Genomic DNA, 19,690 nt, shown 5'->3' on the forward strand with positions numbered 1-19,690 from the left:
GGTTATATATACCTTGCACAGTATATTCCACCCTCTACATCCCAATACGTATACTCTTAAGCTGTATATATCTTTCAGGTATAGATATATGTGTATCATATTCATAAATATATAGATAATGCGCAGATATGAACCCGTCTCGACGTCTTTATTGCACTGTATTTGTTTTGTTTACTTACTCCTGGACTGATGACACTTTCAAATTGATGTACCCGCTCCTTGTCCTCACTAGACCTATGTACCCGCTCCTTTCCCTCACCAGACTTATGTACCAGATCCGTTCATTTACCAAATTTGTATGCCAGCCTCTTCTCTCATACCAGACTTATATTTCTGCTGCTCTCCTTAACGAGACTTATATACCCGCCTTTAACCATTACTAGACCTATATTTTCCGTGCTGTGTACGAGTCACCAACATTGTTGCAGTTACCCCAGGTTGCGCCCGTTTTCTCATATATTAAGATTTTCAGAGAAAATGTGATATTAAAGGAGTAACTGTAGGTTTCTGAAGATTAATGTCTAAATGATATTTTCGTGGAAAGAGTGGCACTTAATCCTTAGATAGGCAATTGTGTCTTTAAAGAGATGATAAGCTACAATATACCTGGTGAGCAGGTTACACAGCTGAGCATGTTTAGTTGTTGAGTTAATAAAGACCTTATGTACCTTAGTGTTTTCATTTTTGAAAATTTGATTTTTTATTTTTTGAAATTTTTGATATCAGTTTTTTGACCCCCGGAAATTCCTCGGTTATTACTTTGCGCTATTGCCTTTGTTTATTGGATTTTCTCTATAATCTGATCACAAGTTTGTTCATCATATCAACTCTGGCAATTTATGTTTACTTTCTTTTTCCTCTGCTTGAGTTTCAAATTTCCTTGACTAGTTTCAAAATTCCATAAGATTTCCCCCAAACATTATGGATTTTTTTCTTCCATTTCCTCGGATTTTCTCCTGATTGGTTGGTTGTCTAGTTTAGGGCACCCGTCAGGGTTATTAAGGGCGTCAACGTCTTTCAAATCACCAATCGAATTCTCTTCAGGTGTTTTCAGGTAATTGTATAGCACCACACACACATCCACAGCCCCTGAACGACTTTCTCCTGACCTTAGGGAACCCTGTTCATGGCCCTTGACTACTGACTGGTCGTTAAGCCAGAGATAGTAGCGTAGCGCACAAGAGTTTTTGCTTTGACCCCACTTCGCGGCCCGTTTAATGGTCTCCTTCCCTGCCATTAGGGGGATAACGGTGTCCCCTGCACCACCCTGCCAGCTGGCGGATGGTTGGAGAAACCAGTCGTTTATATGATGGTGTGACCTTTAACCTGGCCAGTTGATGGTCCGGTCTGGACGTGCATGTTCGAAGTCCCCCATATCAACACCCATGCCTCCTCGTCGCACATGTAGGAAGTGAAGTCCCTAAAAACTAGGAGGTTCTCCAGTGTTGCAGCCAGTGTTATGTATTCTTGCCCTGCGCCTCTACCGAAACACTGAGATCCTTGTCTTGGCTCTCGAGGGAATTGTAGGGAAGACACGTTTGCTCCCTCATCTTGTTCTAACGTTATCCCTGCATGCGCATAGCTGTACAGTAAGCAGGGAGCTTGAGGAAAATGCCTCTGGAGACCGATGGCCCGTTGTTGTTGTTAGAACCTCTGATCATCCTACACTAAGAGGAACGGGGCTTCTGCTTGGGAGTGCTTGTATTGCACTGAGGAAGAGGGGTCAGTTTTATTCGATCGCTTATCTTCCTGCAGCGTGTTTGAGGGAAATGTACTTCTGAGTGTGGGTACCTGAAGCATTGCGTGTTGAATGTAAGTATTCTTGAGAGGAAATATCGTACACAGGCTTTATATATACAAGGTAATTCTTACCTCGCAGACTTGGGTTTATTCCCGAAAGCACCTCTGATTACGTCGAATGTATGTCATTAAGATGAAGAGGTTTGGCCACGTCGAGGAGGCCTTTTCTCTGATGATAGTCATTATCATATTTTCCTCCCTTACATTTTTCCTTCTTCTAGGACACCGGCAGCACAAGGAGATCAACCAACATGGCGTCGCTTGCATCTGTCCCGACGCGGCCAGCATCTTCATCGACCGACGTGACTCCTCCTCTTCCTCCTCTTCCTCTTCATCCTCCTCCTCCTCCTCGTCACTGCCACGTCCCGCAGCCGTGCCATCCCCGGCCACGTTGGCGCCGCCCGCAGAATCTCAGGGAACTACGGACGCGCTGAATCTCAGGGAATCTCAAGCCACGACCAGTACAAACGATGGTACCGACCCTAGAATAGCACACGGAGGTCGTCCTCTGGAGGAGGGCACCGACGCCACAGCGACAGGTCCGTCTGATGCAGCGACAGCGGACGGTGTCAAGGGAGCGACGAAGCCGGGAACCCCAAAGGCGCCCGAACCCAAGAACGTCTGCATAGAGATAAAACCCAAGCAGGGCTTCCTGGATCACTCCACCCCGGGCCTGCCTCTGTGTCGATACTGCGTGAAGCAGTTCCTCAAGGTGAGTCTCTCTCTCTCTCTCTCTCTCTCTCTCTCTCTCTCTCTCTCTCTCTCTCTCTCTCTCTCTCTCTCTCTCTCTCTCTCTCTCTCTCACACACACACACACACACACACACACACACACACAGTTTGGCCTTGTTCTTATCACTGCTTAGGTTAGATGTGACGATCTTCCTTGACAGCCACTCCATCAGATATGTCAGGTTTCTTTCAAGGCTCCACCGCGGCCAGTTATTACTGCTGTGTCGTCAAGGAAAATCTGCGAGATCATTAAAGTTGATGGACGCAGAAACTTGGGGGGGTGTTCTTGGTTGTGCGAGGCATGACTGCGTCCTTAGATTCCTACTTACCCAAGTGCACATTCGAAGCCGTACTTAACAAACACGTCTCTCTGTCCCCCTGCCTTCCTATCTCTTTTTCTATCCGCTTCCAGTGTTTTGATAAGTTATATTTTCTCTGTTATATTGTTAACACTATATATATATATATATATATATATATATATATATATATATATATATATATATAGATAGATAGATAGATAGATAGATAGATAGATAGATAGATAGACATAGTGATCACACTTGTCCGTGATGATAGTATGAAGGTGAAAAACACACGTCAGTAGGAGTTCATCCATTTTTATTTAACATGATTTTTCTCAGCATGTGGCGCGACATATGTTTCGTGGAGACCAGTCCACTATACCTCATCTGGTGCCAGTACTTAATCAAGTTGTTTAAATCCCAACACATCACACTTGTGGTTCCCGCCGTCCAACACACCCATCTTTCTAGATATACATCGTGAACATAATTTCAATCGAGATGTCGTTTGAACTTTACCTCAACTTGCCACCAGCTCTGGTAACACGTGAAAGAAAATCCGGTCACATTGTTGATAGAAGATGGAAGCCGGGACACCCACACACAAGCATAGTATTATATATATATATATATATATATATATATATATATATATATATATATATATATATATATATATATGTCATTTGTATTTACAACATATGTCGTGATATTTTCACCTTCACCCTAGACTCCAAACTTTGAGTTAAAGGGACACAAACTTAGTAGTATGAGTCTAGCCACGTAAGCGGCATTAAAAGAAATATATAGATATATATATAGAGTCCATTTCAAATGGCCGGGAACTTGAACCAAAAAATGACTGTGATTATCCTGGATTTTCCTGAGCTTGATAAAGACAATCAGACTTACAGAAGGAAAGTGGTTTGCCAGTTATGTGCTTGAACGTAACCCAAGAGGACCATCTTGACCGCAAGCATTGATTGGTTTGAGGTAGTTAACGATGGTTAACGATGGTGTGAGGTGTGTCGTCAACTAACAGTCTCTATTGGTGTTCGATCCTGTTTCTGATTATAATGCCATTATGATTGCCTCGTTCTGCAGTGTATCTATGGCTTGAAATCGGCAACTGGATGTAGAGGAGACTTCAAACTATTATTGTTTAAACTTGAAATACCACATTTTGTCGAATACTATTTTATTTATTTATTTATTTTTTTTTTTTAGCCACTACTGAGGTAACGTTTTGATCACTTGTTTTTTTTTTCACTCCTGTAACGTAAGACAGTGTGTGCCTCGACATCTTTTGTAATATATTTCATGGGTACAAAACATATTTCCAAAATGATATATTTCATGTTAATGACGTTGCAAGTTAAATGATGGAACATGACATATGAAATCAGGACGTAGAGTGAGCTTAATACTGAAGTCTGTTTTCAGTATACGATGCATACAGTAGAGGAATATTTTACTAATACTATAGAGGAATATTTTGCTAATATAATTTAGGAATATTTTATTAATGCACTTCAGGTATACTTCATTAATCTATTTATTTCGCTGTGTTTGTTTAGTTCATTTTTCACTGTTGTATACTACATGCTAGAATTACATTTCGCATAACACGTACTACATGTTAGAATTACATTTCGCATAACACGTACCCTTGATTACGTTGATACGACCCCCTGTTTACGATGGAACAACCCTTGAGTGACACGACGTGTCGAAGCCTTGACAAGCACGAACGAGTCGAGTCAAAAGGCTTAATTTTTTTTTTTTAACCCACCCTACGCCGCAGGGGGTGGTCGTATCTTCGTCCTCAAGGGTTGTACCGTCGTCCTCGAGGGTTGTACCGTCGTCCTCGAGGATCGTCGTCCTCGAGGGTCGTCGTCCCCTCGAGGTGAAGGGGGGTTCACAATAACTGTGAGGGGTAACGTTGGTGGACACTGATTCCCACAACCTTTTCTGCAGAGAGTCAAGGATGGTCACACCCGGAGCCGGTACTGCCCACTCGACCTCTTCTCTGGGTGAGTTCCCCTGTCCCTGGCTACTTGTTGCCTCGCTGGGTAAGTCACTCCTTGTCAAACTGTCGCCTTAAAGGTAAGTCCCCTACCCCCTACCCCTGTCAAGCTGTCGCCCTCCAGGTAAGTCACCCTTCCCCTACCCCTGTCAAGCTGTCGTCTTCCAAGTAAGTCCCCACCCCCTACCCCTGTCAAGCTGTCTCCTTTCAGGTAAATCTCCCCTACCCCTGTCAAGCTGTCGCCTTTCAGGTAAGTCCTCCTTTACCCCTGTCAAGCTGTCGCCTTCCAGGCAAATCCTCCCCTACCCCTGTCAAGCTGTCGCCTTCCAGGTAAATCCCCTTACCCCCCGTCAAGCTTTTTACCTCCCAGAGAAGGTCCCCTTGTAAAGTTTTCAAGTGTAAGTACCCACTCCTCGTTCGTGAAATTATTAAGTAGTTTTCCCCTCTAGGACAATGGACAAACTGTCACCTTGCCTGACACGTAGCTGACATTGTTTGTGTCAGTATCAGGTGGTTTGCGATGTTAGTCAGTTTGTGGCTCTGCCATGGTTATGATGACAAGCTTTCCAATCTAAGTCTAACGTGGTGGTTAGTGGCCATATCAAGTCTTGCAAAAATTAGCATCATCATCATCATCATCATCCCAGATACCAGAATATTAATTAGGCATCACAGAGCCTCGATTATTTATCTGTTGATATCAAGGGCAAAAAAATAGGTTCACCTTTAATTAAGAAATTCTGTATAAGCTGGGCCTGTAATGACTCTTTAATTAACAACATGAATTAGTGTCGTTGGACTTGTTAATAACCCCTGAACTGACATTTTGAATTGGTGTTGTATGTAGATTTAAGTGACGGACGACTGGACACCACATAATTTGAATTGGATTAAAGAGTAGTGTGATTATCATCAATTAACACTAACTATAGTGCACAACCTCATGACGGGGGGTTTGGGACGTCCAGTGAAACCGACCGACAGTTTAGATGCAATGTTTCTCATTACCATCAGTAGTTATTGTTACTGTGAACTGTGTACGTTTGAGATGTAAGATTTATAAGGTATTTTGATTTACACACACACACACACACATACACACACACACACACACACACACACACACACACACACACACACACACACACACACACACACACACACGCAACACATACACACACACACACACATATATACACACACACACACACACACACACACACACACACACACATATATATATATATATATATATATATATATATATATATATATATATATATATATATATATATATATATATATTATATTCATATATATAATGGCCCCACATAACGCAGCTAAGCACTCACTTATCTTCCTATCTTGCCAGGGACCTGCTCCAAATGCGGCGAGCAGTGGACGGACTTATCCAGTCACCACAGAACAACTTCAAAGTTTTCCTGGTTAGTAATGTTTTTCGTTTTCCAGTGTAACAAAAAATGTTGAGTTTTTAAGACAAGTTTTGATCAACAGGAAACCGGGTTTGTGTTACATGGAGCTGTTGTTTAAGGCTAGACTTTCTTTATCTTGTAGTGTTATATTGTCTCCTTGAGAGTAGGTTATTATTGTTTACATCGTGTTATAACTGAATATTGTTAACTATTGCACTTTACTATGGTAATCATGTTATTACTCTTTCATATAACGTAGGTTGTTACTTAGTGTAATGAAGGCTACATTGACTCTTTGGTTTGTGGTTATCATTTAAACAACTGGAGTCGTAACTCATTATTTTGAAAGGAGTTGTCACCATATCATTATTTTGAAGGTGGTTGTCATAGATCGTAAATCCAGTCGGCCGATATTTGAGTGGTATCTCCTGGATCCACGCTTCTCAGTACTTCCAGTACACTGAAATGATCAAAAGCTTTCGTTCATGTTGTTCTGTCTTCGTGTGTCGTGACGACTGACCACTAAAGAGGTTTTCTTGTCTTTCAGGAGGGAGAGCCCATGGATGACTGCAGGCCGTTCAGGTGAGATTCAGACGTAGATGCGTCTTCACTCATATGGTCAATGTCCTTTAGCAGTCACGTAGTATTAGAGTGTCCCATGTATTTATATATATTCAGTAACAGGGAGTTAGAAGTCACCTTCGGCAAGGCTGTATCATCTTAAGCGAACGGAAAGGAGCACAGCCTTGTCGAGGGTCCTTCCCTCCCCAAAGGAGTACAGCCTTGTCGAGGGCCCTTCCCTCCCCAAAGGAGTACAGCCTTGTCGAGTGCCCTTCCCTCCCCAAAGGAGTACAGCCTTGTCGAGGGCCCTTCCCTCCCCAAAGGAAGCCTATCTTACCCAGCTCCCCGCGTGGAGTGCAAGCCTTGATGCTGCAGGAACTTAAGGAAAGGAGTCTCAGTTACTTTACTGATGTTGATAAGAATGTTTTATGTTGTTACGTTGGAGGCTTCATTCACGGACAAAAGTCCACATCAAGTGCCAGGCCTTGATAGAAGGATAGAGAGGTTAATGCGAGGGAAAAGAAGAAACAAGGGAAGATTATTTACGAATTTTGGAAAAAGTTTCTACGGATCTGTGTATTTCCTGTCACTTTCAGTTACCTGCGCGACGTCATCATTTCGGCCATGACGTTCGACTTTGCATCCAGCTGCAGTGCAGGTCTTCCTGGAAGCCACGCCGCCCTAAGCCCCAGGTCCGCCCTGGGGAGGATTCTAGCCTTCCAGTCACTGGACCAGCTGGGGGTGTTTAGGGCCACCCGGCTCTACCACGCCTTAGTGCGACACATGGGCAGCTCCCTCGCCACAGACACGATCCTCCAGGACCTCAGCTGCTGGAGTACCAACTCTCACCTCCTCCAGCCTGTGCCGGACGACCTAAGGTGTGGCGCGTGTGACCCAGGCCAACGCCAAGCCTCCTCCCTCGAACACACCAACGCCACTACTAGGAGGAGGAAGCACCACCGCGTCCTGAAAAATGGATCTAGAAAAGGGGTGAACTGTGAATCCCACGGGACGTTGGACTTCGATGGTGCTGCTACAGTCAATCACGTCGAGGTGGAGGATTTAGAATTAACGAATGCTGTGAGTATGAAACCCTCTCGTGAGAAGTGGGAAGTGGAGACTGTAGATGGTGGCGAACACTTAGGTGGAGACGTTAGTGAGGATGAGGCTTTCGGTAGTCAGGAGGAGATGGTGAGGAGCCTGCAGAAGTACTTGTTGTCCACGACAGCCAAGGACCTGTCTCTGATGATACTGCTGAGTGGTCCGCACACCAGGTACGCTGCTGTGCCTCACTTGAATTGTAGTGTGTAGTATAACACTGTGGATCATAACCAGTGACGTACATACAGTGTCACATTATGAGCATGACGAGTGATTTACCTCTGCAATATAGAATCTAGATCATGACCAGTGATGTACATGTCCAATTTTGCATTTATTGTCGTCAAATCGTCTAATTCACTTGGATATATTTGTGTAATTCTATGTTTCGCGTCTTGATCAGGTTTTTACCATCTCTGATTTTTTTCTCTGCTTCATCAGTGCCCCGCCGCCTTGCACGGACGCCAACACCTCGCCCTTCACCATCACCTTGGAACCCGGGGTGTGGTATAAGTGCCAGGTGACGGGGGTCGACCTCGTGGCTAAGCCTTCCAGCAAGATCCTCAAGCATGAGCGGGACTACCAGCTGCTGAGGAACGTCCTGCTCGACCTGAGGAGCCGGGGGCAGGAGCCAGTCTGCTGTAGGTTATAATACCAGGCAGGTTCTCTAGCAAGAATCGTGATTTTATACAGTTAAGATACTCATTATTCAGCTTTTATATATATATATATATATATATATATATATATATATATATATATATATATATATATATATATATATATATATATATATCACACACACCATGAATAGTGTTCTTTGATACCCAGATGCCTGACGAAGCATTTGGAGCTGTAATCCTGTTGTTACTTCCCTCGGTGGCCGTAACGACGCTCAAGCTAAGTGTTGAAGCAATTCTTGTGATAACGTATTATTAAGCCTTCACGTTAGGCGTGCAGGTGTCGACAGGAAAGCACTTCATTTACAGTTGCGTTTCATCATTTTATCAGTGTTTCCGCCTGAGCCATCAGGAGCAGGTGAGAGGAGGAAAGGGGGTTAAGGATGTGGTGGTGGAGTTGAGGTGAGGGTGTTGTCGTTGTGTTGGTGGTGGAGTTGAGGAGAGGGTGTTGTCGGTGTGGTGGTGGTGTTGGTGTAGGGGAGAGATATTGATGATTTTAGATTATGAGTGTTTGTCTGGCCCATTACCAGCGATTACGCCTTATCTGTTACATTATTCTCAGTGTTGTGGAGGTGGCATACACCCCCTGGAACACCCGTCTGCCATCACTGGTGTCAGGACGCCACCCATCCCCGACATATCCCCCCTCCTCCACCACCGTTTGCCACCACTGGTGTCAGGCTGTCACCCACCAGTGCGTCACCCACCAGTGCCTCCATCCCCATCGGCCCGAAACCACATCCGTGAACAATTTTAACTTTTTCCTTGTTCATAAATTTTATCCGTAGACTTTACTGTAAGTGATTTCATAAGTTATGGCCATCTGTGGTGCACGCTAGGAGACGTGATCCTAATCCTAAGACTAGCGTGTGACGCGACCCTAGTCTTCATCTGACGCCAGGAAAGAGATGAAGCGCTTTAGTGTATGTGGAGGGAGGGATCTTGGCCAGAGGTACTTGGAAAAAAAAATAGCTTCTCTGCAGCGCCGATATCCCTAAAGGTGTGAAGGAATTACATACCACTTCTTTGCCTCCATTGCAGCTCTGTATTACGTGTCATATCATAACACAAATGTGCTCGACAGCTTAAGGTTTTTTGTGATGATTGCGTCAATGATGAACGTTCTTTTTTGCCTTGATATCTGTAGACTTAAGGAACCTGAGGGAATCGAGATATCCTTATATTTGTAAGTCTGGAAGTAAATACTGTTCGAATGTTATTTCCAGGGATGAAGCTGGCGTTCCCTTTTCCTCAAAAAGGAGGAAGACTTTTTAGCACATTTGCTCATCTCTGTATTATTCATTCTTTGTGGCGGGGGTTTCCATAACCGCTTGCGCTCTCGTGTCACCAGCATCATGTCCCATAACTTGAGGCTCCTTCGAGCTGTTAAGACAGGGGTGTTGGGGGAGAGAGATTTCGTTCCGTGTTACGAGTCTGGCTATATCACGTTTATGTCTTTCCTCCAAGTCACGTCTGTAAAGATGATAGGTGAGACGGACAACCTCCCTCACAAGTCTGTATCAACGGTGCGTCCGCAGTCCCAAAGGCAATGCTTGGGACTCGTGTGTGTGTGTGATCGTCTTTGTGTGTGAACATAGAGATATATATTCTGAGCATCGTTTATACGTTTTCCTCCTCCCTTAGTGGCTTATTTACATCCAGTTACCCGTGCCACGATGAATAGCATGGAAGGAGAGAGTGGTATACGTGAATGTTGATATCTAGGTCGTCGTCGCCACATTATCTCGTATCTAGCATGGACCAGGCGAGTCTAAAGAGTTAGGAATAGCCTGTGTAACTGAGGGAGAGAAGTATTTCTCGTTTGGCGCTTCCTGCACAATGAACAGCGTTGCCAGATCGGATGTGGCAGTAGACACCTTCACTCTTAACAGTGCGAGACTGTAATGACACTTCCTAGCCAACCGTTGCGCTTTGGTTACACTCGAAAGAGCTCTCCTGACGTGCAGATAATCGATAGCGAATGGTTAATCGAGACTTGTCTGTACGCCCGCCTCCCAGAACTCACAAGAATGAAATATATTTACGCTTCTGAAACTTTTTCGAAACTAATTCCCAGTAAAATGAATCATCTGCTTATAACCTTGGCAGGAACATAGCAAACTGCTTCACTAGAGTTTAAGAATCGTGAAGAACTTTTGACAGCGGACTTGGACGTCCGACTGCTTGTGCTGTGATCTCACGACACGGCACACTACTGGTGCTGTGACCTCAGGACACGACACACTACTGGTGCTGTGACCTCAGGACACGGCACACTACTGGTGCTGTGACCTCAGGACACGGCACACTACTGGTGCTGTGACCTCAGGACACAGACCACTTTTCTTGTGGGACTATGACACTTAAGACAAGATTTATTTTAGATGAGATAAAAAAAAAAGAGTACAGAGTTAAGGATTGTGATATCAGCCAAGGACAGAAAGATATTTAGGTAGCGTGTGACAAGGACGCGACGAACGTCTAGTGTCGTGTGACGGAAACCATCCCTTTCATGATAAACTTCCAGTGCCTTATTACCAGCGGCAGTGTGCCGTCTCCACCTTTTACGTTCCCAGCACGAGCTTCGTGGGGTGAGGGCAGATGCCAACGCTCTAAAGGGCTGTTACCTCCGGTGTGTCAGATTGTTAGTCCCTAATGTATTTGGAGTGACTCGGAGGTGTGTTGTAAGAAGACTCGGGTAATACCACGTGTGGCTCGCTAAGCACTCCATGGCTGCGAGGCGCCTCCGCTCTGCGGTGGACACCCTCCCTCCCCCCGACACGTCAATGAGACCTAGCGTGACGGATGAGAGCGAGTCGCTCCCTCACGCGAGACCCGGATACACGGAGATTTTGTGGTTAATTCACTTCACTAACCTGGCGGCGGGGCGTGTTACGGTGTGGGGAAGACTCCTCGAGCCCTCGACTGGCGGGAGTGTATTGAGCCGGGGCGTCGGTGCAGAGGTTGACTGAGGACAACCAGGTGTTCAATACGTAGCTACACATTTATTTTATGGTATAGACTAGACACACACACACATATATGGTCAGTAGAGTGATATATATATATATATATATATATATATATATATATATATATATATATATATATATATATATATATATATATATATGGGTCACGTTGTACAGAGGTGGACTAATGATTCCCATAGATTCAGAACATGGGAAGGGCACTAACGTTTTACAGGATGGGTTAGTACATATTTTACGTGTATGTGTGTGTGTGTGTGTGTGTGTGTGTGCGCGCGGGCGCGTACTACCACAGCACATAAAAGGCAAATTGAAAGAGGTTGAAATGCCTCAGCTGGTATCTCAGTTGTCTAACGCAGATCCTTAAAGGTCAGGTCAGGTGCCAGGCCATCATATTCAAGGTGTCGTACCATGAAACTCAAGTGTTATACCATCGTGGTTAAGGGTCGTAGCGTCACGCTCAAGGGTCGCAGCGTCAAACTTAAGCGGTCAGCTGATGGTAATGGTTGGCTCTCGAAGCCTCCGCTGTTTCCCAGGTGATTAAGAGGTTGAAACCTCACAGTCCTGGCGAGTGAAGTATTCATACGGCCGTAGTCATGCCACACTCCCATCCTCACTGTCACCCTTCGCTCCCTTAGTCATGCCACACACACACACACACACACACCTGCACACACACACACACCTCTGCACTACAGTGTACACGGTACGTTCCACACCTGGTCATTCCGAATCGGTTGACTTAAGGGCAGAGAAAATGTCATGGTATGGCATCCAACAAGACCACACGCTTTATTTGTTAGGTTATTTGCCCACGTCCAGCAAGACCACACGCTTACTTGTTAAGGATGTTTGGCTGCCTGGGTCCTTAGAATCTTCTCCACACCGCTTTCAAGCCTCACCCTAGGCGTCGACGCCTAATTCATGTTTTGCAGTGAATACAGAAGAAAAAAAAGAATAGATAAGAAGATTACTGAATATATTACCTCCTCCCTCTGCCCGGCCATTGTTTGCGTGCTAATTTCCGTCTGTTGTTCTGACATTGTTTCTAACCTCTTTCCTGTTGTGGTGGACCTGTTTCCTCGTCTGGTGGATGGTTCCCAGCCAGCCAGATTCTGTGGGAGACATATCTAAGAAAAAGTTTCGGGTTTCGTTAGCTAAGGTTATCTTCCTTTCGTTTGTTTTTTCCTTTTTGCTCTACAAGGAAAAGTGTCTTTCATTATATACTTATGTAAGTTAGAGAGAGACAGGGAGAGATAATGATGATAGATAGATAGATACAGATATGATATCAATGAGGTGTATCGAGATATGTTTGATCCAACTTGCTCGTCCTTTGTCAATGTTTGGGAGGAGAGCTTTATATAATCTTTAATATGCAGATATAAATTGTCTCCACTGCCCTTGGAAGGAGGCCGGTACTATGGAATACCAGCGTCCCAGGTAGGATCCTCTCACGTCATAACAGAGGATGTAGTGGTCTCTGTTCCGTAGTAATACTTGGTTAGAAGACTCGATAGTTAGCTGAAGCGTTGGGGACTTAACTCCATCTGGCAGTGGCTGTCTTGTGACACAGCCTGTCAGGCTTTGGCTGTCTGTAGGGGTTCGGTTCGACCATGGCTGTGCATACCGAAGCTGTCTGTTAGGCAGTGTCTAGCCATGGTTGACTGTTCGACTTTGGATCTTATCTTCACTTTCCCTGATGTAGTTTTGATATATATATATATATATATATATATATATATATATATATATATATATATATATATATAGGCCTGAACATATCCTGGTTACTCGAGCTTCCTGAACCTTAAGACTTAACACGAGCGGCAGCTGATATATTATAGAACATACAGTTAAGGCCAGCAGCAGACGAAGGTCTCTATCGAGTCTTGAGTCATCCCTCTCGTTTTCCAACAGGCAGGAACGTTCTGTTAACCATAAATGAATTATTCAATCAGCCTTCCCTCGCTTGGGGGTTGGGAGGGGCGATATCCTTTTCCTTTTGCATATTCAGTTTCACACCATGACGTAGCGTGTAGGCCAAAGAGATGAACATTCACCAAGGGGACAGTCGGAGGACATTAGTTAAACCAATCATACAATTGAAACGTGATTGAGATGGACTCGCCCCCCTGCCTGCTGACGTCAGCCACACGAGCGCCACACCATCGTGGTGTTGAGGTTGGGAACTATTAGTCTAGGTAGTGGTTGATCGTGGGGGAGGAGGAGGGGGGCTTGAGATACATGGTCAGGTAAAATGGTTGCTAAAGGGTCGAGACTAAAGGAACCCCCCAGTCAAGTGTTATCTTTCAGCATATTAAGTATATGAGGTGAACACTGTTGTTGAGAAATGGGATCATATGATAGAGTAAGGGTTAGAAAGTATTTCCCTGACGTTAGGCAACCCCAAACCTACCCATATTTAAGTTCAGGCCTACCCATGGGTAGCCCAGGTTTACCCATTCTCCATTTCCAATGGGGATAAAGCCGTGTGATATTCCGTAACCCCTTAAGCACGACTTCACTACCCTTAAGCACGACTTCACTACCCTTAAGCACGACTTCACTACCCTTAAGCACGACTTCACTACCCTTAAGCCCGACTTGATGACCCTTAAGCACGATTTCACGACCTTAAAGCTCGGCGATACGACCTGTAATTAAGCACAGCGACACGGCCCTCGGGTATGATGGCGAGAATTTTGACCAGACCATTCAAGATGAGGTCAAAGGGCCGGGTCATCATACCCCAAGGGTCGTACAGTCGTGCTCAGGCGGTTAAATACACACACACACACACACACACACACACACACACACACACATCATGTTGTACAGTGAGGCACATCCGAGTCATGAGAAGACTTGACAACCATAGTGAGACTTCAAGTCATGCAAGGCATTAGTACGCTGTGGACACACACACATAGCCCTGAGAAAATATTTAATTGTTTGTAATGTACGGGTTAACATCAATCCGCATGGGAATATTGCTGGAATTGATTCCAGGGTCCTCTAGTTCCGGAACCGGTCGAGTTCACGTGAGATCTCGTTTAGGTTAGATCTGGGATGGGGGGGTTAAGGTTATGTCTTAGGTATGTATAGCTCTGGATTGGGTTACGTTAGGTTCTTAGGTTAGGCCTTAGGGCCTAACCTAGAAAGCAGTTGACCTTAGAACCTAACCTAAGGCGCTAACTCAATGACTAATGAAGTCTCTCTTTACGGTATTTCAGTTCCTCTAATTCTTCTGTCGATGATTCCGTGTCAGACTTTCTCCTCCTCCCCTTCTCTTCCCACTGAACCTATCTCGTCTCTTGTATCTTCCTCGCGCAGGCTCTCCCGGGTCCTTTTCCCAACTGCATGTTGACAAGGCGTACGGCCCAGATGGTGTACCTGGTCAAGTGACCCCTCTGGCGTGCTAGCTCCGGTCCTTGCTCGCCCATTTCGCATCTGTCTCAAAACCCAGACTTTTCCTTTCTCTTAGAAGCATGCCTTGGTGCAGTCCATCCCTAAGATAGGAGACTGTTCTAACCCTTCCAACTATCGCCCCATTCCTCTCACCTCTTCCGTCTCCAGACTCTTGAGAACTCAACTCATTTTCTAACATTCACAGAATCCATTTTCCTTCTTATCATCAGTACAGCTTTCGCGTGTACGGTCTGCTGGTGGTCTTTCTTACGTGGTTCTCCTCTAGTCTTCTTCCTTCTTTCAGGGATTTTATTAAATATTTCATCGCGACCTTCGACATCAGAGCATTGACAGGGTTTGGCATAAGGCTTTCCTTACTTAATTTCCTTCCATTTGTCTTTCTCTGGTCGCTAACGCTTTGGTTCCTCTCTGGTTGGTCCCTCGATGCAGTCGCTGATGTTGCGACTTCCCCTTCTTATCCTGTCAACAGTGGTGTTCCTCATGGTTCTATCCTGTCGCCTACTCCCGTTTCCTCTCGCCATAAATGATCTCTACAACTTTTATGGGGATGCCAAAGGGCAAGAGAGTGGCGTGGAGGCATCCAAAGATTTAGAAGGAAATTGATGGTTTAATTCAAATCCCCTTTGGCGTCGCTAAAGGCCTTTACAGGGGAATAGTGGCATCTAAAACGAAAGAGACAAATTGAAATTTAACCCTTACGCTTATGATTCATTATCCCTACCGTCTTCCCTCGAATTCTCGCTTTCTTTTTCGTGGTCTGAACATTACTCCTCTCTTGTCTCGAACCTGGGCAGCATCTCAGAATGGGGAAGCAATAACTTGGTTATATCTAAAAGTGCTAAAACGCAATTTGTACCTCTGTCTGCTATGAACTGTCGTTCGTTTCCCGTTGTTCAGATTCAAAACACCAGAGTTCAGCCCAACAGAGATTTTATCCTCCCTTCCCCCATATGGAGCTCCTAGCTGCTCATGTGTCTGGAGTGGCTTTTTCTCATCTTATCTGATGGAATCAAAAGCCTTCATTATCATTCATTTCCTAGATATAATCTTCCCTCCAACCATTCCTTTCTATCCGCCGTGGTCTTGCTGCTCTCAGCCTATTCTATAGGTATGATACCGGCACCTGCTCCCGTAAGTAGTGTGTGTCCTTGCTACTGAGGCACGCGTTTGTTTGCTGCTTCCCATTGTTTCTGGGCGGAGACCGACCACACGAGGATCGACCGTTATGATACTTCTTGCCCTCGACCGGCAAAGCTGTTAAATCCCCCTCCTTTCGTCTCTCCATCATTTAATCTTTCTGCCTTTTAAGAGGCAAGCCTACACACACCTGAGGAACCCTAATTTTCTGCTTAACTCTTTCTTATCCTGTTTTCTTTTTTCCACCCCATATGGCCGTGATCGAGCCCACATATTGGAGAGATTGGGAACCGGTACCGGAGACTCTTTATTTACATTGTTAGTTGTATGGTTTTAGGCTGAATACAGTGTGATATGATGGGAGCAGCCTCCCCTACCACCTGTGAGCAGCCTGGCATAGGTAGTCTCCCCTGCCACCTTTGAGCAGCTTGGTAAAGGTAGTCTTCCCTGCCACCTACCAACCTGGCAAGGGTAGTCTCCACTATACCCATGAGTAGGAGTGGCAGTCTGTCTCTTTCTCTCGCTACTCATGAGTATTTAGGTGAGGGAAGTCTCTCATGCTACCCATGAGAAGCTTAAGATGTAGTCTCCCCGGCTATATATATATGAGTAGCCTGTTAATCTCCCCTCCTACCCATGGGTAGACAGATAGATAATTTTTCCATCACTACCATGAGCAGCCTTGGCATCCCATCTGGGAAGGCATTGTTTTTATGGTAATATTTTAAGACCTTTCATTTTTTGCGACTAAACTTTTATATATAAAAGTTGTTATATGTATGTATAAAGTGTATTGTTTGATCAACAATGTGTACTATTTATTTTTGCATTATATCTGTACCGAATCAGTAAAGTGATGAGTGACTTAATTAAAGTTTTTCTATTTTCCTATAAAAAAAAAAAGGATGGGGGGTGGGGGCGTCGATCACGAGAAGAATAACTGGTGCTGCGCACATTGTCATGTTTCTTGTAATGATTTTGTGATTTATGGACTTCCTGTTCGTCTTATTATGTTTTTAATGTTCGTCTTATTATGTTTTTAAACCAAATGTTCACGAAGATTTATGATTGTTATTTTCGCTATTATTTGCTCTATGGCAGTGTGTTATTTTCGCTATTATTTGCTCTATGGCAGTGTGTTATTTTCGCTATTATTTGTTCTATGGCAGTGTGTTATTTTCGCTATTATTTGTTCTATGGCATTGTGTTATTTTCGCTATTATTTGTTCTGTGGCATTGTGTTATTTTCGTTGTTATTTGTTCTATGGCATTGATAAAATCGAGGGGAACTATGCAAAATGGCGAAAGTTGGTGTAGCAGACACTGTAATCTGCAGAATGTAGAGAGTTTTGGGAGGAATTGACTTGATCATCCGACCACCAGGTGGCTGGAGCGTTATACAATTGTAATGCTTTATAAACCCCGTTTTCTTCTCTCGTATTATCTTTGGTTATTGTTGACATGGCCTCAGAAACAGCGAACAGGATGTTGCACTGAATGTAATATCTATTTGTGTTATGAAAGTAGAATCTTGCAGGGGCCAACTTATGAACCCTGCAGCAGCCAACATTACGTACAATGATGTAAGTAATTCACATTAACCTCTGTCTTAACTTATATCAGGATGTGAGGAGTGTCCTTTTTACTTTAAAGCTGTTGTCTTTGTTCTGTGTTCTTGGAAGGTAGCTCACATGATTTGACGTAACGAATAACTGTGTTATTATTTGTGCTCTGCATTGCTGTTAGCCTCCGATATTGAGTGCTTTTGTTCCGTAGTGCACTAATATCACAATTTATTGAACATATACAACGTAAAATGTGAAGGTAAATCTTTTTCATACTTGATCGTCGTTTCCAGCGTTGGCGAGGTAACACAGAAATGGCCTCAGCTCACATCCACTCTAGCTGTTAGGTAATACGCTTACATAACCCATGAGAACCTCACCAAACTTCCCAAGCTGTCAAGATTGTTCTAAATATTTAGTTTTCTGGTCGAAAGGATACCTACCAAACCACATAAAAGCATCGCCCTGATGCTGCCGGATGAATAAACAATACATGACGTATGCGATGCCCAGGAGCGGGCGAATTTAACGTTGGTATATTTCTACAATCATATCTGCTACTGGGTTTGGTATATTTCTACAATCATATCTGCTGCTGGGTGAGTTTCTGTGTTGATATTTAACAAGTGTATTACCTGCCATAACGTTAATCAACTCCATTATCTTCCATGATATTTCACAACCCTCACTACTAATGCCTTGTATATCGTTTAGTATACTGCTCCAAATCATGCCCGCGACTGTTCTTGTATGCGATAGATATTACATTTGCATTGTAGATCAAATTTACACCTAAAGCTGTTATCGATGTGGAATTAAACTAATAGATTACCTATCGCTTTAATATCGTAGAATGAAATATGATTCAAATCACGAGTCGTAACTTTTACTGTGGCTATTCTCTTAACACTGCACTAGCGGTACAGAACAGTATAATTCATCCAGTAATGATAGTTTTGATGAGCAATAAAACGTCATGTTCTAAGCGATAGTGGTGAGGGTTATGGTTATTGGAAACGTTGTGTTGATTTTTATAAACATAAATGAAACATATATATGAAGAATCAGCAAAAACTTCTTTAGCAGCTAATGTTTATCTCATTATTCAAAAATTCGTGTTGAAATGTTGTGTTTGAGAATTGCGCCTATTTCCGAGAAATGAGCGGTTGTTTATGCCTCCTCATAACTTCTCACAGCCATTCCAGACTGAGCAATTGAAGTCATGTTGAATATCCAGCCAAAGGAACTTGGCTCAACCTGCTTGGTAGCGACTGTTAGCGGCGTCATGCTTCACTTGAGATTGCCTTTGAATTGGGTACGTTTTTGTCCGTGCCATGTGATCAGTATACAAAAAGATAGTAACATCACTTCGATTAATCACTGGGATTTAAATGTACTTTATATTCGCTATTATATGCTCGAAGGCGTGAAATGATAATAAGAAAAAAAAAAATCGTAGCCAAAACTTTATGCCATAGTGACAAGGAAAAGGATCTACTGAAACTAGAAAGCGAAACACAAAGGCAAAGTAATACATCACTGAAATATAACAACATTAAAAAGGTTATTGACTATTGTATCTCGGTGGGTTGTTGCCATGGGCCAGTTTTGGTGTCCTCAAGTATGATTGGTGGCGGCACACTGAACCTCGTGGCGTCACATTAGTGTAAAAAGGTCATGTGTTTATTGAATTTATGTTTAGGTATCACGAAACGAACAGAAGCTTAATAGATGCAAATTTAATATATTAGGCAGCAGTAGCTTTAATTAATGCAAATTACTGCCGTACTGATCGCAGTATTGTATAAATATAGTCATCTGCCTCACTGAGGGTAGTATGATAAATACATTCCTCTTATTGATAAGAGAATCATATTAGAAATAGACGTCAATTCTTGACAGGTAAGCATGGAGTAGTTTTACTTTCA

General features: G+C 43.7%; 1 protein-coding gene across 4 annotated transcripts in view; it reads left to right on the top strand.

The window, feature by feature from the left end:
* Positions 1 to 19,690, top strand: part of Ipk1 (Inositol phosphate kinase 1) — a 100,854-nt gene that overhangs the window by 13,524 nt on the left and 67,640 nt on the right. For all 4 annotated transcript variants that reach the window (XM_071675617.1, XM_071675616.1, XM_071675618.1 and 1 more), the window contains 6 exons: positions 2,022 to 2,512; positions 4,815 to 4,870; positions 6,236 to 6,308; positions 6,844 to 6,878; positions 7,454 to 8,131; positions 8,400 to 8,599. In XM_071675617.1, the coding sequence (XP_071531718.1) occupies positions 2,022 to 2,512; positions 4,815 to 4,870; positions 6,236 to 6,308; positions 6,844 to 6,878; positions 7,454 to 8,131; positions 8,400 to 8,599 (1,533 nt within the window). The remainder of the gene's footprint in view (positions 1 to 2,021; positions 2,513 to 4,814; positions 4,871 to 6,235; positions 6,309 to 6,843; positions 6,879 to 7,453; positions 8,132 to 8,399; positions 8,600 to 19,690) is intronic.

Source organism: Panulirus ornatus, chromosome 21 (assembly GCF_036320965.1).
Source record: "Panulirus ornatus isolate Po-2019 chromosome 21, ASM3632096v1, whole genome shotgun sequence".
Lineage (NCBI taxonomy): Eukaryota > Metazoa > Arthropoda > Malacostraca > Decapoda > Palinuridae > Panulirus > Panulirus ornatus.